This window comes from Humulus lupulus, chromosome 3 (assembly GCF_963169125.1).
Source record: "Humulus lupulus chromosome 3, drHumLupu1.1, whole genome shotgun sequence".
In the NCBI taxonomy this organism is placed as follows: domain Eukaryota; kingdom Viridiplantae; phylum Streptophyta; class Magnoliopsida; order Rosales; family Cannabaceae; genus Humulus; species Humulus lupulus.
The window spans coordinates 272,016,966-272,039,690 of NC_084795.1; the positions used below are offsets into that span (position 1 = coordinate 272,016,966).

The 22,725-nt window shown below is 32.3% G+C and overlaps 1 protein-coding gene across 1 annotated transcript; it reads right to left on the minus strand.

The window, feature by feature from the left end:
* Positions 1–19,899: 19,899 nt before the first annotated feature.
* LOC133824250 (defensin-like protein) lies at positions 19,900–20,631 on the minus strand. Its single transcript, XM_062257115.1, has 2 exons — positions 20,474–20,631; positions 19,900–20,297 (listed from the first exon to the last, which is right to left on the minus strand). Exons 1-2 carry the CDS (start codon positions 20,535–20,537, stop codon positions 20,128–20,130), a joined length of 234 nt encoding a protein of 77 aa, XP_062113099.1. The 5' UTR covers positions 20,538–20,631; the 3' UTR covers positions 19,900–20,127.
* Between the last annotated feature and the right edge of the window lie 2,094 nt (positions 20,632–22,725).

The window sequence follows — 22,725 nt, forward strand, 5'->3', positions numbered from 1 at the left end:
TCACATTTTCTCAATAAAACTTCTATTCACACAAATTTCAAGAAATAGCACAACATATACCAAAAATATGTAAGATATGAGAAAAAATACTAAAAACAATCATATCTATATTTCTTTAGGTTTTTAACTAATCTATGATATCCTTGTCCCGGTTGGCAAGAGTCAAAAATATCACTAGTTAAATAGAGTCGTAAACTCATTTAATAATGGATACCACTATTAACAACCTACTATTCGATCAAAATAAGAAAACAAAATCTCTTATTTTATGAGCTAGACCCACAGTTTCAATAATCATAGATCTAGTCCTAGTAGTCACCGTAGGGGTGAGTCTAGTAGAATTTGACCTATAATTATCTATCTTTCGAAACGTAACCTTGTCAAAATAGCTAATGAACACCTTTCGTAGGGGGTGAATCAAAGCGCCTCGAGGCCCCATTAATCCATTGACTATGTTAAACCAACGGTGGAGATCGAATAAAATTCTTAAAATAAGCTCATTATTAAAATAAAAAATAGTATTTTTATTATTTATTTTTAGAAAATTAATAACTATGGTTTTCCAAAAAAAAATAAACAGATTAAATTTTTAAAACCAAAGTCCTATAATTTCTTATTAATTCTAAAATGTCACATTGAAACAAATTCAATTAATTTAGAATTAATTTGTTGCTAATCAATATTTAGGTTTAACTAATATAATGAACCTATACAATTAAATCCAACTCAAGTAAATGGGCCTTAACAATTGGCCTTGTATGGAGGAGGGTTGGGTCCAGTATGTCGTTCCCACTACAAAGGCCCCATATCTTCCATACAAGGTCCAAAAGATAGGAATTTAAACCTTCGTTTTATTAATTGTTATTAATTGATTAGGTCCACCATAGTCATGCAAAGCAAATGGGCCTTCACAAGTGGAATCACCCACAAGAGAGGAATTTAAGCTTTACATTTTCTAATGGGCCCAACTAAAACCTATCATTTTATAAATATTTTATTTTGCAAAATACCATATATCTAACAAACATATGGGCCACTATATACATCAAAGCCCAATTGCAAAAATACCACATATAATGCAAACAGACATGTTATAATTGGATGGGCCTAATCATGTTACTATATGAGCAATTCTATGAATTTATGCAAAAATACAACAATTTATTTCATTTGCAAAAATACCACTATTAATTATCTAGAATTTATCAAAAAAAATAAAATTAATTAAATTTTTACAAAAAAATAAGTCAATTTAAATAAAATTTATCAACAATTAACAATAGTTAATTTAAATTTCATTTATCAACAATCAACTTGTTTTTAGGTTAATTTGAAAAAAAAATATTAATTTAATTTAAATATGATTTATCAACAATTAAACAAAGTTAATTTAAATCTCATTTATTAAAAAAATATATTTTATTAATTGGCTGAAAAAAATTATATTTTTCAAAATTTAACCAATTTTAAATTTTAAAATCAACATCTTAACTATTTTCCAAAATATCTTGTGTTGTTACAACTATTTGCTAATATTTTAACCATTTTAAATATATATATAAATAGTTATAACAACCCTTAAATATCTCAAAATAATTAAACAAATTCAAATATCCATAAAAATATCTAACTAACAATATTCAAATTTCAAATAATTTAAATATTAAAAACTATAGAATAAATAGATATTTATATTTTCAAATAAATATTTATAAAAATATCAAGAATTTAAATGAAAATATCTTAAATATCTGATATCATAATTTTAATAATTTAATATATTAAAAGATTAAAAATTAAGTTATTAGTCTATTTTTAAATTTGAATTTGAATCTTTGTAAAAAATATCTAATTATTTAAATCTCAACTAACAAAAAATTTCTTATTTTTTAAGAAAAAACCAATTTTAAATACATAACAAATTTGATATTTTTTTGGCTTTGATTATAAATAATAAATATCCACAATTTTAATTTTCTTAAATTTAAAAAAAATTAAAAATATATATGATGAACAGTACCGTACCGGTACTGTTCACTGGTTGCTGGTGTCTGGGCTTGTGTGCATGTACATGCGCACTGTGTGCGTGCACATGGCAGCCAGAAGAAAACAAATTCAAAAAAAAATTTGTGCAATTTTTCAAACAAAAACTATTTTCTAATTAATTTTTAATATGTTTTACACAAAATAAAGCATATATAAAATTTAATAGCATAAAAAACAAAACAAAATAACCTAAAAATTGCTAAAATTCACATAAAATTTATATGCTTCATAAAAACATGAAAACCATCCAATTATTCAAACATATCAAATAATCCAATTTTAAACATGTTCATGCATGAAAATAAAGATTACCAAAAGCTATGAGGCCAGTTGTTGGATTAGCTTATACAGGATCTTTATTTATTTTCATGTATATCTAACATTAAACAAATTAATACGAGATAGCCTAAAAACATGTTTCTAAAATTGAATTCAAAGAGAAACAAAGAATAGAATACTTACAGTATACGCAATAGAATTAAAGAGTCATTCATTCAGTTTCTCTAACTCTTGTATCCTCTCTGTCGTAGAGTATTATCAAGAAATTGAACCGATCTTCTATTTTCTTCACAATCTTCCAATGTATCCTTAGAACCACCTAGACTAGCGTGGGCAATTCTCAACACATGAGATAGATATAGAGAGAAGAAGAGAAAATAACAAAGAGGCTTAGAAAAGAACTTATGTTTAGAGGGAATCTAAAACTATCAGAAAATTTGACTTGTGACTTATCAAACTTATGTTTTGACTTCTCTCTAAGGACTCATTTTATAGACTCAGTTACGTCATTTAATTTAATTAAAAAATCAATAAAATAATAGTCATTTTGATGCCCTAGGTCAAAATTATCATGGGTTATAGGCCCGTGAAATTTCTCATTTGATTATAAGCCCATTAGACTTAAAATCAAGGTCTATATTATTTTCTATTGATTTAGTTAATTAAATAATTATTTAAATCCTTTATCAAATTAATTATTTATAATTTGAACCTTGATTTAAATTTATTTATTAATTTAGATACCAATTTATCTTAATTAATAAATCTGCCATAATTTCTCTTTTCTTCTCAAAATTACACAACTATGTGAAACTATCCAAAATTGACCTGGTTAACTTTGATAATTCTAATTGATAATTAAATCAATTAATTGAGACTATCTAGATGATTTTATCCAAGGTACAATGGGGACCATGGGCCTATGAAATCAAGCTCCAATAAGTTATCATAAATCTAACAAATAAATTTACTAACTTATTAATTCCTCGTGACTCCACTATAAACTCAGAATTGCACTCTTGAATTCATAGAACGCTCTATAACAAATATAGATAGGCTATTAATTATCCATTGTTACAACCATAATTGTCACTCAATCCTCTATAGAGGGTCTACAATGAGATGGGACTAAAATACGTTTTATCCCTCATTGTATTTTATCCTTAAAACACTTAAATCCTTGTAAATAATATTTCAGTAAACTAATTTAATTACTGAAATGAGATCTCTGTCATATAACACCTTGAACCAAACTAAAAGGAAACCATCGTTTCACTTCTTCATCAGAAGCTATAGATGTTCATATCTATGATTAGCACTCCCACTCAATTATACTACCGAGTTCCCAAGATGTAAGTATGGGCTAGTCCGTAGGGTAAGCTAGTAACGAACAAGTCAAAGAACTCAAATAATACAATCAGCTAGAATACTAACCACTCAGAATTAAGATTGAATTGACCTATGGTTAACTATATGATATGACTAGAATAGATAATAACAGTATGTTTACTTATCTTATCAACTGTCAATATCGGTCGTATCCAATGTAACAAATACATCCGATCTTATCTACTTTGCTAATGTTCTGGAAAGAACATAACACTGTAATGTGTAAGTAGATCATATCGTAGATTGGCAAGTCAGTGTAAACATGTGCACTGACTAATCTTAGGACTAACTTATTTTGAACATATAATCATATTTATATTCCACTGTGATTACGTCACTATAAATAAGATTAGTTATATGCTCGGGATTTAATAGAAGTTTATATTAAACAAATAATCATGAAAATAAAACATGTGAGCAAAGTGATTGACCAAGTCAAAAAATGATTTCTATTCTTTTATTGATAATAAAATGAGATTACAAAGAATTTGGGTTTTAATTAGGGCATAAAACCCCAACAGAAATACCCCGAGCGACCCTGGCGAGGGCTAGACTTGAGGACGAACAGATAGTTCACTTCATGTGCTGAGGGCACCGGCCATCCCTCAGATTTATACAGGACATACAAGGCAAACAAAAACCTAATACCTTTAGGACTAATTTGGGTAGGGAAAATCCAAAAATAATCAGCCACACTCCGAAAGTATGGCAGTAAGGGCAAGGTGGCACCAGCAGTAATAAGGTACTTGCTTCAGGTGCAAAACCCGAATCCAGGATACTCTACCATTTGCTCGGCGGTGGGTTTTAGAATAGTGGCACTCCCAAGTTTGAAATGTTCCATGACATTCTTTATTTGTTTGTCGAAGATGGTACTTGCGGGAGCTGAGTATGAGGGGGCTCTTTCATCTCCTGAGTCGGGTTTAGGATAGCCTCATTATAAATCTCCTTGGCATTGTTTGGCTAAGAGTCTTCCTCCCAGCCAGTGCCTATCAGCACTTCATCGGTGGGCAATGCTTCTTGATTTCTAGTAGCACAGCAGGCCATGTGGGGGTTTTGTGAATCGTCGGTACGGGTTGTATTCCTTGTGCGGGTCATAATCACCATGTGGAAGAAAGCCTCTTCAGGCTTGATGGTACCTCTACATGATGAGTGCTACTACGAGTTAATGTTAGTCCAGTGATCGCCTACCCAACAGTCTACACGTACAATAAAAAGGGGGAAAGGAAGGGGTGAGAGCACTGAACATCGTCGGTCGGTGTATACATTTTGTATTATACTGACCAGTATAAAATGACGAACAATGAAGAACACCGACTAGAAAATAAAGCAGCTTAAAGAACAAGAATTGCCAAGAAAAAAAATTCATAAAATTTTCAAGAATTGTTCTTCATGTTCTTTAAGAACACCAAGCACAAATCAACCAGAAAAAGGTATATTCACGAAATCAAAGGCTAGTATGAGCGGCCCATTCCTAGAACTACAAAATACATTAACACAAACCTAGATTAAAACAACATGCAAATATCATCCATGACAACAGTAAATAGCGTAGACGGAGAAAAAGAAAAAAAAATTCACACACAATGTCAAGTTAAGTAGAGAAGTTTGAGAAACTTACTTACTGCAGGAGTATGGTGCCAAAAGTGTGTTTGTAGTGTGAGGGTGGTGTGACGTAGAAGTCGGAGCACGAAATAGCTCTCTTGGACAGATTGGGAAGAGGAGACTTAGGGTTTCTTAGGTTGGCTCTGGTTTGTGTGAAGTAAAGAAGAAGGTGAAAATAGAAGAAAGGAAAGGGCATCCCTATTTATAGATAGGACTTCGCCCTACAAGAATTTAATACGTTTGTCTAATTAGCAATCCCCTCGATTGCTACAGGCGCATGTCCCCAGACACATCAGCATGCCGGCACGCACGTCCCTCTAATCACGTTTCCTCAACCGCCATACATGTCAGCCCACTATTTGGTAACTGCACAACCATCGATACAATTTTTAAAAGAGGCCATCGTGATGCTTTATGGTTCCAAAAAGAGGCGGGAAAGAGTGAAAAGTCATTTCTTGGAAACTTGAAGAAATACTAAGGCTATTAATTATACCAGACGTTATGCCACGTAGCAATGAGTATATACCCCTGATCAGATTGGACAGTATGCTCCTCAGAAAAAAGTTTCCATGCTGCTTAGCACCATTGCAAACTTGGGAGGCAAATGTTATCCCAAAAATTGGCATAGCTGGCATGGCATTAAGCATGGACATGTGTTGTAGACTTGGCAGAACCCGCAAAAGACTGATCGATGTATACCTGCATGGTATACGATAAGTTACAGATCGGTAGGGTAAGCAGTTTACAGACAGTAAATATTCAAACCCTTCCCAATCTTGAGGGGAAATCTTTCTAACACTGCTCGGCAGGACCATCAGAACACCTGATGATCGGTATGATAGACAGATATACTTTTTCGGTTGAAAGTGGTTACACTCACCATTAACAGTCCGTAGGAATCGCCCAACCATCCGCAAAGAGCGCCTAACAGCCATGAAAACTCGGTCAAGCCTCCTAACAAATAGGATTGCAACTACCTGTGAGAATAATGGGATATTTCCACCATCAGTTACGCCGTGGGCAACCCTTGGGCCAACAGAGCATTATAAATTTGAACCCTCCACCACAATGGAGGGGGTTCACGAAACTAGCCTACCAACCAGCACCAGAAACATACGAGCAGCCTGGCTTGATACTTATCAACGATTCTGTCATTCTGTTTTGTCTTTTACCCCTAGAAATCTACCTGTATTCACTTTTTATCTTATGTAAACCCTTAAGATCAATACAAATCTTAGAGGAAGTAGGTCATTACCATTTATTGGGGCCGAACCTCTATAATTCTGGTGTTATTTGTCATTTATTGCTCATAGTTTTAGGTTTTTGGCTTATTTATCGTTCATTGATTGTCTAATTGAAAGCTCTCTGATTAATTAATTTAACTTCGTGTTAGTTGACCAAAAAGTCCGTCAACATGTCTGTTTATGGGTTTTGGACATTTTGAAAAACTTGTTTTGTACATTTTAAAGAATAAATTTCTCTGTCATTAAGTAAAATCTTAAATTATGTAAGTGTTTTTAGGTTTTAATAATTTATTAATTAATATATTAAAAATATTAAATAATTAGTTTTGAATTTATAGAAAAAATAGAAAACCCTACAATGACTTGCAGGGGGAGACGTTGAATGTATTCAAAGTCTCCCTTTGTGAGTCATTCTAACACCCCAAGTTGCTAATAAGGTTTAGGACCTTGATTAGCGTGCCTGGAGGGCAATAAGTGAATTAATATGATAATATATGAATTTAAATGAATATGTGATTAGAATGCATGTTTAGGTGGTATAAATATGCATGTGGGCCCCGTTTGCATGATAGGGGTAAATTGATAATTTTAGCCCGTTGAGGGCATAAATGTGATAATTATATTATGCGGTTTATACCACGTGGGTGTGGTGATATTAATGTGATGCACGTGCCGAGACGGTCCTAGAGAGCTAGATAACTCAAAACTCACAACGGGATTTTATACTCGGCTCGGGAGGAGCCTGGGGTACTTTGGGGAATTTTGTGAGTTGAGTTAAGAATTTGTGGTTAGTGGTTATTGGTGATTGAGTAACCTGGGTCACCATTAGTAACCGCTGAGAGTAACAAGTTGTAATGAAAAGTGGTAGAATAGTAATAGAAATGAAATGACAAAAAAGGGCCTTGAGGTTTAGTTAGGAAGGGATATTTGAGGAAGGGTGGAATGGTCATTTGACAAGATAGATAACCTTCAGCAGAAGGAAAAGGGAATTTACGTATTATACTTGGTGATAGTTGGTTTATGCTAAACTTTGAGACCTAGAAATAGAACAAAAGAGGAGCTGAAGAAGGGAGCTGAATTTGAGTCCTAGGAGGAGAATTAAGAGGTTTGAAGTAACCAAAATCAAGCTTAGACCAAAATTGTTCAGAGGTAAGAATTTGTGTTCTGTCCTTGTTGAAATTAAGCTTGAATTTACAGAGATTAAGTGTGCGAACCTAAAAGCGATGTGGCTGGTTTTACTTGAAATTCAGTAGGATAATCAAAAGAAAAGGGGGCTTGAAGCTGGAATTGAGAAGAGTTCAAGCTGAGTTTTGTTTAAGGTAAGAGTTCTAACATGTTTACATTCTGTTTCTAATGTGGTTTAAGATTTTAGGGGCAAGGTGCATATTTTTCAAGCTATGGTTTAAGTCTTAGAAGCTATAGTTTAGGTTTCTGGAATTTGAGATCCAAGAGTGGGTTTTTGGGTGTGATTGTGTGATTGAGTTTGTTTATGATGGTTATAGGTTGTTAAGGGTTCATTTGGGGTTTTGAATTGGTTTTGGGGCTTAGGTACTTGTTTGGGATGATTTGGAGTGGTTTTAGCTCGGGAAAAATGCAGGGGAAAACCCAGATTTCTGGGTTCGCGAAGGAGCGCCATGGCCCTGTTCTTAGGCGCCGCAGCGCGAGGCTGTTTCTGGGAAGGGGAAGTGTTCTCTGACTTGCTGGGCGCCGCGGCCCTCTAGGGCAGCGCCGCGGCGCTAGACTATTTTCAGAACATGGGATTTTGCAATTTTGAGCTTTTGCTCCGGGGGTTCGGGGGATGTTTCTCACGTATTGCTTTAGGAATTTGGAGATTCCGAGAGTGTGGGAGTGGTCCCGGGAAGTGGTTTTGGATTGATTAGCATTAAAGGATGTTTTATATGTGTTGTGACTAGGTCTTTGGAGAGGCTCGGGTTAGAGGACCGTGCTCGCGGCCTTAGTGCATCAGAAAGCTTGAGATACAGGTAAGAAAACCGTAGCACCCGTAGAGCAGGGCTTGGGCCCATAGTTTTGTTGCAGGGCGCGGCCCTAGATTGTATTATTGCTAGGATGTAGCATTATATGAATGATTATATATTTTATTGTTATTTGATAATGCTAAATGTGGAAATAGCATAATGAACGGCGAAGGACCGATAACGGCAGAGGGGCCGGGAATACCACTTAGCACATGGAGTGCTCGTGGTTAGGGTGAGACCCCAATGGATACGTGGGATATCCTTACGGTGTAGACCGAGATCCCAGGCTTTGGTAACGCTTCTAGGACGGCATGGCCGTATATGTGTTAGATTTTATGGACCGCCTAACTAGATATGAGCTATCTGCTGTAATGACTATATACTATGCATATGTTATGTACTGTTTGAGTTTTCTTGCTGGGCTTCGGCTCACGGGTGCTCTATGTTGCAGGTAAGGGCAAAGAGAAAGTCAACCAGCCATGAGTACGGAGAGCGTGGGGGTGGCACGTACATGTTTGGCCTGCCCGACTGCTTTGGTTGGGGATATTTTTGAGAAATGGATGTACAAACCCTAGTTTTGATGGTTAACTACTTATAAACTTGTTTTGAATTGTAAATATTTTATAAACCGAGTTCTGGGATTCCGAATGTTAAACTCTTGAACTTTTAATGAAAATAGAGTACTTTTTAAAGATTACAGCCTAGACTTCTGTTTTATCGCACTTTTGTTTTAAAAACCTCGTTTAACGAGTTGATTGCACATTTTAACCTCACTTAGTAACGACTCTAAGGTAGTAGGGCGTTATAGTCATCGTAGGACCACATAAGATGGCTCCTAGAACAACGTCTCCCACAAGGGGAGACATTTAATGTAACGTCTCAAAATTCATAATAATACTTAGTGCATTGATTAGTGGGTTAGGAAGGCCTAATTTGATTTATTCATGTTTTTATTGAGTGTATATATGTGATTGTGTGAATTATATGAGTTATATTATAATATGATTGTGTATGCATGTTTAAGTGTATTAAATGTGCTTAAAGACCCGCTTTTGTTAAAATGGGACATTTTTGTAATTTTGACTCATTAAGGGTATAATTGTAATTATATGTTTTATGTGTTTGAGACCACGTTATTATGTGGATATTTTTTAGATATTCGACACAAGTCGGTCCTTTTGAGCAATTAGCGGAAAATTCACAACGGGGGTTAATGCCCAGCTCGGGTCGAGCAAAGGAATATTTTGGGATGTATTGGTAATGAGATAAATTGGTGAAATAGTTGTATTTGATGGATTAGTTGATAATGTGAGATTAGAGATGTAATTATATTTTTAAGCAAAAAGACCAAAATGCCTTTGAAATTAGCTTTGGAGCTAAGTAAAGGCAAGGGGAAAAATGATCATTTGACCAATAATTATTAGACAAAAAAAAATGGCTAAGTATGGGAAGTGGCTACCATACATGTTCTAGACTCACCCTCCTTATACTTTCACCACTTGCCTTTGGTTATTCAAGCTTATACAACACAAAGTTCTTGATCCTTGGAGGATGCTAGGAAGGAAATTGAGCTGAAGGAGAGGGTTTAGCAGTCACTAGGGTTATCTTCAACCAAGAAAAATTTAAATTCCATCTCTGAGGTAAGATTCCCTTGATTATTCTTCACTTGTTCTTGAGGGAAATTGAGAGTTTTTGGTTAATTTCAAAAATTGATGGTGGTGGGTTGTTTAGGAGGATAGGTTGAGAGTTAAAACATGTTCTTGAACTGAATTATAGTTTGAATTTCTGTTGAATCCCTAAGTTTAGTTAGAATTTTTGGATTGAAGAAAATTGGCAGTTTTTAACCTAAATCCTTGAATTATAGTTTGGAAACAGAAATTGAGTGATAGGTTATGGTTATTGGATGCTATATGATGTGTATGTTTGGTTTAGAATGCAAAATTTGGTCTGGTTGCAGGTTTGAGATGATTTTGGGTCGATTTGAGTTTGGGAAAATCGCAGAAAAATGCAAGGGTTTGGCCTCTGACTTGAATCGTAGGTATACAATTTTAAGACAACCTAAGGCAACCAACCAACCAAACTAATGTGTTAGCAAAAAAAATATCTTGTTATATTCTATTTAAAAGTTACCATCGTAAGCAATCTTTTTTTTTTAAAAAAAAAAAAACTATTTTTATAGCTTTCTAAAATAGCTTCTAAGGTTGTTTAGGATACTTTAAATGTAAAATAAAAATATACTTTTTGATAACTCATGAAACTTATGTCTAAATTATAGCTAATTTTTAGTTAACCAAATAGAAAAGTAACTAAAATGTTACTCTGGAATCATAACACAAAATCAATCCTTTCATTTCATCTTCAATGATGACGACAAGAAGCCAAATAAAAAAAAGTAACTAAAAGTTACTTTTGAAGACAATATAACTAGGAAATGGTCATATAACATTGATGATATTAGAGAAATGGGTGGTTGGATTTTATTACTCTCAAAATGCGTGTTCCAATGTTACCACACCTAAGCCTTGGAGTGGCCAAAGTTGATCGAAAAATACAGTCAAAGTCATGCATTTGACGACTTTGACCGACGCATATGTCATTGTTCAATAGCTTATAGCAGCAAATTTGGGTAGTGAAACCATCACCACAGGGCGAACCTCATTTTAAGCCTAGTAAGGTCAATGCCTAAAAACCTAAAGATTGGAGGCCCATTTTATATATTTGTATATTAATATATTTTAATACTTAGTTTAAAAAAATAGTCCTTTTTTTATTTTTTTAAATATTAGTGTGGTGAGTATGTATGGCTTAAATGAGAAAAAAAAATTGGAGAATAATTATTTTATTTTTAAATTTGAAAAAAAATCATTTCCAATGTAAAATTGTACCTTTTCATACAAAACAAATAATACTCTAAAGTTATTTTTTAATATAAACTAACAATAATTATGGCTTTCAAAATTGTACCATTGTTTGATTTATTGAGTTTATTTTACAAGATTACTAATATATCCTTAAATATTTGTATTTATTTCTATTACAATTTTCATGTTTTAACTATACAATTTTAAACTAATCATGTATTGACGCTAAATTTGTTGACGAAAATATGCCTGAATTTTAATATTGTTTTAATTATAGATTTATTTCGAAAATTGAACTTTATCAAATGGATATAAAGGTTTAGGTAGTTCTCCGGTGCACCCCTCAAAAAGGGGTACACCGGTGTACCCCCCCCCCCCCCTCTCTAGTTTTTTGCTCGATAAGTATTTTTGGAGTAATTTTTTTTATAGCCGTAATTATTTAGAGCATCTTGCAAAATTTCAAGAAATTTCAAATAATTTACTGTGTTGAAAACAATGTTCAAATAAGTTATTTTCCATGCGCATAAACAAAAGAAAAATATTATTTTGGCCCCTATATTTTACCCAAATACTCGATTGGCCCCTATGTTTGTTAAATGACAGAACTAACCCTATGTTTTGTAAAATTGAACAATATGATACCTTAAACCCGATTTTGGTGAAACAATTTTTCAATATGACTACAATGCCCTCAGTTTTTTTAATTTTTAATTTTTTTTAATTCCTTTAATGAATTTTCTTTTTTCTAATACATAAAAACAATTTATAAATTATTTTAACTAGAAAGTAAAAAGTCAAAGTAAAAATGAAATATAAAATATAACTGAAAAGTAAAAAGTAAAAGTAAAAAATCTATCCCACTTGTCGAACCTGAGTAAGCTTTTCCTTTGTCTTCGTCTTCATAGACTCATCGAACATAGATGAAGGTCTAGGGCAGTCGTCTTTGTCTTCAGGCAGTCGCTTTCGTCTTCGTCTTTAGGAAGTCGTCTAGGGTGTTTAAGGTTTTTGTGTTAATTTAAGGTTTTCAATCTTAAGCTTTTTGGTAACAAGAGAATGACCTCCTACAGCAGCAACTTAGTGGTCGAAAATGGTGTAAGATTTAGAAATAGGAGATGCAGTTGTGGTAAGAAATGTCTTGTGAGAATTAGTGAGTCAATAAATAATCCAAATCGTCTGTACTTTTGTTGTCCATTTGGGGAGAAAGGATGTGTAAGTATTTATCATGGTGGGGCGATGGCAATTTTGGGAAAGACGATTTTGAGAAGGGAGAAAGAGAACAAGAAGCAACTTCATATTGACATGATTCAAATGTTCAAGAAAGATTACAAAACTTTGAAGCCAATTTAGCTGCTGGGAAATTGTTGTTGAAGATCTTGGGAAAATATGTTTGTTTTTTATGTTCCTAGTTTTGTGTATGGTAATAAAGATGTAATATATAGTCTTTCTTGACTTAATTGAAGAAATTATTGTCAATTTGGTTCCATATAAATTTTTTTTTGTTTCAATTTGTTGTGTTAGAAATAATTTGTATAAACTAATGACCAAAACGTCATAAAAGACATAAAAAGGCATAGATAGGTTGTTTATGTTCAAAAAGCATAAAGTATGTTGCTAAATTTCAGTGTCAAAGCACTAACCAACAGAATACAAGTTCTTTACTTTGAAATGGCATACATAAGTCTACTAAATTAGTGTCTAAAGCACTAACCAATAAAATACAAGCATAAATTAACTAGATAAATTAGTGTCTGAAGCATTAACCAACAAAATAAAAGCTACCCTTAAATACAAACAGAGAAATCCATAATCAAAAGTTGATAATCCATAATGTCTAAATCACTAAGCAAGCAGTGGCAACACCTTGCTGGGGTTGCATATTGTGACAATCAGTATCCCGTAATCCGTAGGAGGAAACACCGAGTAAAGTTTTGCAATCCCACATCGTCTGGGGAAGGTCAAGTGTGATGATTCTAAGACTATGTAGGTATGGGACTACACAGTTGAAGATGGCTTAAATGGATTGATGGGTACTACCTATGCCAACAGGATGCATCTTCTTTTCAGTAGCCCATCACTTGAGAACTCCAAAGTTAAGCGTGCTTGACCTAGAGTAGTCTCATGATAGGTAACCTCTTGGGAAGTTTTCCCAGGAAGCATGCGAGTGAGGACAAAGCACGTTGGAAAGACTCGTGTTAGTTTGTAGGGTCAGTCGTCATTCCAGGACCATAGTGACGTGGGGCGTTACATATATAATCTACATGAACTTCATAGGCTACAGGCTCATTCTCAGGGCACCATGTTCCTCTGGTTGAGCACTTGCCTCGAATTGAGAAGTTGCAATGTCATTATCAGGGGCAAGCCCTTGCTCAAGTTGCATATAATAGGCATCTTCTTCAGAGGTTGTAGGCTCATTCTCAGGGGCACCATGTTCCTCTAGTTGAGAACTTGCCTCGAATTGAGAAGTTGCAGTGTCATTATCAGGGGCAAGACCTTTCTCAGGTTGCATATAATTTGCATCATCTTCAAAGACTGCATGCTCATTCTTAGGAGCACCATGTTCCTCTTGCATATAACTTGCCTCGAACTCAGAAGCTGCACTCTCATTCTCATGAGCCTCTTGTTCCACTTGCATATAACTTGCATCAACTTCAATTGGAATTGTAAAGTAAAAAAAAACACATGTTAACCAATCCCATAGTTTACATTAAATACATCATTCCTAGATTAACAAACTTACCTTTAGTTGGGACATCTTCATTTTCAAGTCCATCATTAGGTGTAGGTGAAGCTTCTCCTTGAGGCCCTGGATCTGGTTGAGCTTTGTTGCCACCATCTCGAGTTGGTGATGTGACGAACTCAAAACGGGTATGTTTTAAATATTTATACTCGCAAGCGCACGAATCGTATATGGAATATAGTGTTCGTGTAAGCACGAGATCGAACCCAAAGGAGTTGTCTAAAATCGAAAAGAAAACTATTTTAAACCAAAATTAATAAATTCTAACCTAGCTCCAAAGATTAAGAGATTTTTTAATAATGAAAATAAAATAAAAGACAATATATATTACTAAATTAATAATTGTAAACAAGAAGGTAAAATAAGATTATTAAGGATTAGAATCCACAAAATATAAGTTCAATAATATTTATAAGTATATTGATTCCCAAGTTTTAGTGATAGTTAAAATAAATCAAACTATCATTTTCCAAATAGATTTATTATTTTAAGCACAAATTACTTCTAAAAAGATAAGATTTTTCTTCATATTTCAAAATTATAATTTCAAAGCATTTAGTGTAAATCAATCTAATGAAATAACAAATAAATCAATGAACATTATTTATAAGGCAAAACATAGTATTTTTGTTCTAAGTATGGATGTGTGCAATTTAATGACACATCTTACACAAAGAATATTATGTTTTTGCACTAATGAAGAACAAAGTGTAAATATGTGCTAACAATCCAAAATACATGATATTTAAGATGAAAGAAGATATTTGAAGAAGAAAATTCCATAAACTTTGTTGCACAAAATGGGAAATTGACATACAAGATAAATACTATCTAGTTACATATTGTTTCATCATCACCTTAATAATCTTAAAAAGATTAGAAACTCATAACTAGAATAGCAAATACAAACTAAAAATTACAAACATAAATAGGAAAATTTGGAGGAGAAACCCCCAAATTATTCCTCTAAAAATACATAAAATCTAAGAAAAGAACAAAGATGGAAAAAATAAAGAGATATGGAAGAATTAGTGTAAGAGAGGGCATGTGAAATGGTGACATGATGCTCCTATTTATAGGAGGGGATGAGGACTAAGAAATAAAAGTAAATTACATTGGGGATTAAAAACAAAGATTAAACCAAAATAAAACATGAAATAAAAAAAAAACAATAAAAATGGTAATTTTGATGTGAATGTTGTAGCTTTCTTGTGCATGTTTTAAAGTTGGAATTTGGTGCAATGAGACATGCAAAAGGGCAGCCGGCTCAAGGACTGCTCTCTTTAGGGCTTGTTGGGTTCTAGGAAGCAAGGAGAAGCAGGTTGGTGGCATGAGGGCCTGGCTGAAGTGAAGCAGGCAGCTGGAAGGTTGAATTGGGCAGGAAATAGGCGCTGGGCCGAGCAGGAAACCGAAGTGGGCTGGCGTGTTGGGTGCATGGAGCAGCTGCTGGCTTGGGAGTGATTGGCAGCTAGCGGGAGGAAGAGGAGACTGTGGGCCTGGCAGGTGGGAGGAAGAGGAGACCGTGGGCCTGGGGAGCTGCTGGGCTTCGGTCTGAGCAGAAGGTGGCAAGATGGAAAATGCCACATTTCATGCTATTTTCTTTCAAATTTGCCACTTGTTTTCCTTTCTTTTCTTTACTTTTCAAAGCCAAAAAAATACAACTTACTCCCTACAAAATAAACATAAATTAAATCAAATTCAAATATTTTCAATTATAAAATAAATCATATTAGTTCATTAAAAATATTAATTAAAACTTAATTTAATTAAACATTTAGTTTCACTAAAACAGCATTTTTTTACCTCAAACTAAATAACATTAATTCAAATAATTAACTACAACATTTTACAACAAAATAACTATAAAAACACATAAAAATATATAAAATCAAAATAAGACTAATAAATTCAAAATTACTTAAAAACTTAATAAATTAATTAAAAACTCAAGAATTAAGCAACAATTAGCACATAAAAAGTGGTAAAATAACTCTATTTTGTAGAGTTATGATGGTGTAACGATTTCAAGGGCCTCACAATCAATACATGCCTCATCATCAAACTCAGAGGCTGCATCAAAATCTTTGGATTTCTAAACATCACTGGAGGAGGACGAACTATTTTTCTGGCAAGCATTTTCATTCTCTTTGGTATGACCATCGGATCTGCTGCAGGGGCACATGGACTAGGGGCAAATTAGGGGCTGCTTCCACACTCGGTTCATTTTCAGGGACTCTTGGATTAGGGGCCACCTTAGGACTACTTGAACCGGCCATGTCTAATTTTGGCTCCATAACTTGCAATGCAAGTGCTTCAACCATTGTAACGTACAACTTAATACAATCACCACCAACATTCACATTAAACATTGTCATCAATTCCTTATCATCATATATATCCATCATAGATTCCCCTCCTATTTCAACCAAAACATTGAAATGAATATTCTTCTTCCCCTTCAATTCTTCAATATTAGGTACTAAATATTGATACAAATGATGATAGAGCTCCATTATATTATATGTCTCAGCATTCACCTTGAAAGGTTTACAGGCCTTCATTTCATACATGAATTGTAACCAATGTACTTCCAATTTTCAATTTTGTAAACACAAAATCAAACACATACAGTGAATAAGGTGATCATCAATCACTCTAAAAGCCAACAAATGCAACTCACACCACAACAAATAACCAGTGCAAAAAAAAAAAAAAACCCTGACATAACTAAACCAAAATCTTTGAACGAAGCAATGATTATTACTATAATATTATTCCATTAAAATTGAAACTTTAACAATGCAAAACAAGAACAAGCTCTGCCAACTTTCAAAAATACTCATAAACCATTCCTCCAAGAACAAACAACGTCCAAAGCACCATTTTTTAGATTCTCATAGATGAAAATAAACACAATAGCAAAAAGAAATCCTTTTTTGAAGACAAAAAAATGAAAACACCCTCACCATGCATGCTCATAGAAGAAACCAGAAAAAAAAAAAACATGACAAATAAATCCATTTCAAAACCAGGATGAGCACGTATCTTTTCGATCCCTTCAATCTACGAAAATGGACTTTATCAAACAAAAATGCAAAAGAAAATCCTTCATCGTTGATGAAGACAATGACCTCTGGTTCTCCAGTTGCTTGAAGAAGACGAAAAGGCGATAGTGAAAAGGTGGGATAGATTTTTTACTTTTTACTTTTTAATTTTCAATTATATTTTATATTTCTGTTTTATTTAAAATATTTTATAAATTTTTTTTATGTATTAGAAAAAAGGAAATTCATTAAAGGAATTAAAAAAATAGAAATTTAAAAAAATCGAGGGCATTTTAGTCATATTGAAAAATTGTTTGACCAAAATTGGGTTCAGGGTATCATATTGTTCCATTTTACAAAACAAATGGTCTGTTTTGTAATTTAACATAACATATGGGCCAATCGAGTATTCGAGCAAAACACATGAGCCAAAATAATATTTTCCCTAAAAAAATAGTCACAAGTGCAACAAACTATTTGAACCTAGTTTTTTGTGTACTATAAATTATTCAGAATTTCCTGAAAAATTGCAAGATGCTCTAAAAAACTACAATATATATGATCATAAAAAAAATTGAGTCGAAAATACTTCCCGAGTCAAAAACTATAGAGGAAATGCACCAGTGTGCCTTTTTTAGGATGCACCCGAGATTTTCCCTAAAAAAATTATTCAAGTTTTGGACGATATAAAAGTTAAAATTTTGGTTTTTTTGTCTTGAAAAAATACGTAATTTTAGATTGAGGAATTTACATGAAATATGGGAAAATTTTCTAAACTTTGATAAATATGACATTTTTTGTGTGCATTTTATATGGTATTTTATGTTCTCTTACTTTTTTATGAGATTTTTTTACCCATATTTGTGTTATAATTTATTAGTTTTACCATATTTAATTATATAAGATTATTTTGGCTAATTTTGAATTTTTGTGAGGGTATTTCAGTAATTGTAGGTATTGTTTTTAATTTATTTTTTTGTTCAGACATTGAAAAATGTTTTGTTTTCTTCTTTTGTTTAATTTTTTATCTTTTTCATTCAATATTTTCTCTGCTGTAATCGGTTACTACTATCCGAACAATTTTGATTTTTTTAGTAATGTACTATTATCAAAATACCAACTGAATTGTAACTGGTTACTTATTGGAGAAAAAAAACTGAAACAAAAAATAAATTGAATTGATATTACAATTAAGTTTGAAAAAAATATATATATATATGAAAAAAAAACTAGTTGCGATGGCAGCCAGTTACTTAGCCAGATCTAAAAACAAAATAGGATCCAAACAAAAAATCTAAAATGGTCATAATCGTAATTTGTTACAGCTAGGTATAAAAAAACAAATCTGAAAAAAAAAAAACAGTTACGATAACGGATTACTTATCTAAATCTGGAAAGAAGATCGGATCTATACAAAAAAAAATATAAATTAATCGTTATTGTAACTAGTTTCATCTAAGTCGTGCAAAACAAATCAAATATGAAAAAAAAAAACTAATCGTCATAGTACTTGGTTACTTAAATAGGTTACAAAAAAATTTAGATTTGAACAAAAAAAAACATAAACAAATTATGATGTTAACCGGTTATAGTTAAGGTTGGAAGAAAAAAGATCATATCTAAAGTGCAAAATCAGATTTAAAATGCAAAATCAAATATAAAAAGTAAGTATGAGAACAATCAAAATAAAAACATTAAAACTACCACCACCACCATCAGCAACAACAGAGGAAGAAGAAGAAGAAGAACCAAATGGCGATGGATTGTCGGGGGGAGGGGGCTGTGTCGCCGGCAAATGACAGAGGTGGTATCTCCGGCAGAAGGCTGAGAAAAAAAGAATCAAGTGGGGAAGGAGAGATAGAAAATGAAAAGAAATAAATGTGAGAAAAATGAGAGGATGAAAAAATGTGAGAATTTTGTATAAATATATGTTAATTTAATTTTTATATTTTATGGAATTCTGATATTTAAATTTTTTTTTTAATTTATTATATTTTGTAGAATTTATTTATTTTCCATAAATATAAAAACTCATCTTCCTTCTTTTCCCATATTTATGTATTTTGCCTAAGACCAGTGTCTATGGACGGGCTTCCATGAGGTCTGGCATGTGTATTGTTCTAATATGCGTGTAGGTTTGACAATAAATGGCTTGAAGAGAAAGTGTGGGGAAAAAAATAGTATTGTGGATGTAAAAACTTTAAAATACAGTATATAAAAGTGTGGTTCTTTGGTAAATAAAATTTGAGTTGGTTTTTTATTAAAAAAAAAGTTAGTTTAACAAACCCAAATGTAATTATTCCTTAAAATGTGATATTTTAAATCCCACCAAAAAAAAAGTTTATTAATATTTTTTTAGAAATTTAGAAGTGATTTGCTGTAACTTTTATTGTTAATTTTAGTGATTTTCAATTAGTACTATGAAAATTTTGATAGTGTTAAGAAAGAAACAAGATACAAGAGAGAAAGAAAATGAAAATATTGATTTTTTGTTGTGGCGTAAAAGATTGAACAAATCAGAGTATTTATTGAGATTTGGGGGTAAATTTTTAAATCTAAGTACTGTATACAACTTCAAGTAGAGTTTAATTCCAAATGGAAATTAATTTAACATCAATTAAGCATATAAAGAACTTGGATAATTGTACCTTTAGATCTATAATCACTGTTTACCAAACAATTGAAAAACAACAACAATTAAGAGAGCAAAATATCTGCGTATAGTCCATAAAAGACTGATTAATATTTATTATGAGAAGGAATAAGCTGCATTAACAAACAAAAGTTAATACAGGGAAGTGACAACACCGCAACCAAAAACAAAATCGAGGGAAAAACACACACACACGTACACACATTGTAGAACCATGACACATAAAAAGCCAGTTTCTACATGTTTATTTTGAAGCCATGCTGGTACGGTACAGAATCTCATCTCGTTAGGTTGTTTTAGCAATGTTTAGTGCAGAAGCAGCGGCGGCGTAAGCCACGGCAGTGGCCGTCGGGAAAGCCCTCAGTTCGGCAAACGTTGGCGCAGTTGCTCTTCCTCACGCATGGCCCCTTGAACCGATGGCTCTGTGCCTCGCATGTCCTTGCCTCTGCTACCCTTGGCCCCATCTCTGTTCAACCATCGATTAATATTGTTATAAAAAATAATCTTACTAATTAAGAAGCTAGCACCACTATATTTGAGATTTAACCACTTGTTTGATTAACATATGTTTGTGTGTTAAAATATTTGCTAATTAAATTGAATGTATGAGAACTAAAATAAAAGAAGAGAGTTTATACATACCAGTAGCCACCAGAAGCAGGAGGATGACAAAAAGAGCAGAGATTGAACGCATGAAGAGCCCCATATTATAATAACTTCTGCTTATTAAAATAAAGAAAGAGATAGAGAATGTTTTTAGTGAGGAAAATGGATATGGAAAACCAATACGAAAAGGGGTCTTATATAGGAAGAGAAAAGTAATAATTAACCATTGGTTATATTATTATATATTGAATGGCAAAAAGTAAAAGAAGATACGACAATTCTTTTAGAGGGATTCACCCTAAATCGTAGTGTTTCTCTGTTCGTAAATAATTTTTGGAGTAAATATTTTTTATAATTGTGTATATTGTAGCTATTTAGAGTATTTTGTAAATTTTCAGAAAATTTTAAATAGTTTACAATATTGAAAACTAAGTTCAGACATATTATTTTCTACGCGCATAAAAAAAATTAATCACACGTGCAACTACATGTTTGTAACTAATTTTCAATATTGTAAACTATTCAGAATTTTCTAAAAATTTACAAAATACTCTAAATAGTTACAATATATACGACTATAAAAAAATACCAAAAATTATCTACCGGTCGAAAACACTCAAAACTAATAAGGCTCTAGTAGGTAGACTTAAAATGAAGCCCTTAATTTTCCATAAATGATATGTATGGAGTAAAATACTACATACATTATTGACATTCTTACCTTACGTGTAACACATGTGGATGATAGATAGATGGAGTCTCAAAAAGTATAATTGAAACACTGATAAAGCTGACGAAGATATACGAGTCATTTCATTACAACTCATCTACTGGCACACGATCTGCAGCAGCAGCAGCAGCAGCTGCTTTAAAAGTTTGCAATAACTTTGACAATAGTCATATTGCTACTGATGATGTTTTCCTCTTTTTCTCTGTATATCTCTGTCGTTTTGCTTTTGCCTTTGCGGTTCACATGTCAAACATGAAAATCCATAGCAATGTATGTTCTTTATTTATTCATTATAATGAATCTCTTCTTCTTTTTCTTTTTCTTTATTCATTAATACAGACATGAACCAAATAAATTTTTTTCAATAAAAATAATATACATATCTAGGACATTAATCAATATATTCTAAACATTATTTTTCGCACTTCACTTATGGAATATGCCTTACCACTACTTTATGGAATATGCTTTATTGAATTGCCTTTAACTTTAATTTTCATGTGATCTTCATCGTCTGTGTAGCTGCTTGTAAAATTAAAGTAATTAAAAATCCATGAATAAATAGTATTTTAGCATTAAAACAACATTAATGAGAAAAGTAAAATGATGATAAAAAACGTGTAATTATGTCGGCAAAAACTATATTGTCCCACCCCACCCATGCCACTAAGATTAAAAATGAGCTTTCCCGCGTAGATCAATTTTGGATCTTATGGGACATTAAACTAATAATGTGGCAGAAGATCGATTGGGATGTGACACTGTTATCCAAAAGATATCATCTTTATTTTCAGAAAGTAAAAAAAAAAAGATAAAGATAAAAGTTTAAAAATGAACTATATTATATTATATTATATGATCAATTATATATAACCAAATATTAAGTATATGGTGGGAGAGAGTTTAACTAGCTAGACCTAGAACTTTCAAGAACCACTATTATTTTCAATATACAAACAAATTGTATATGGATGGCCAGTGTGATCAGAAAGTTCACCATTCTCTGCCGTGTCAACCTTTAATTTGGATATTTTATATGTATTCTTCTTCTACAAAACTTGTAAAGATGAGAGAAGCATCTAAATATTTTATAACATTATTGATCATAATACCGACAAAGATTAAGCACGCTAATCTAATTTTTTTTTTTTTTATGTAAACAAAATTATGGAACGCAGCTCACACAAATCAATCAACCCTTAACAAAATAGCCAAGCTTTATAATATTTGGGGAATTCTAGAATAGGGTCATATTTTTACATATCAGGATAAAATTATGTTTTAGACACGTAAATTAATTATAATTTTAATTTTTTTATGATGATGTTTTTATACATATTTTTTATTTTTTTGGTTATATGCTTGAAAAATAAAATTTTTTAATTCTAATTTTGACACCGTAAATTATTCAGAATTTTCTAAACTTTTTTGCAGAAATTATATTATAACTATAATGAGCACCTTCATAATAAATTAAGATATAATTAATTTATATACTTAAAATAAGGTGATATTCTACCAAAAAGGTAAAAAAAATCCTACTTTATATTGTAGAATT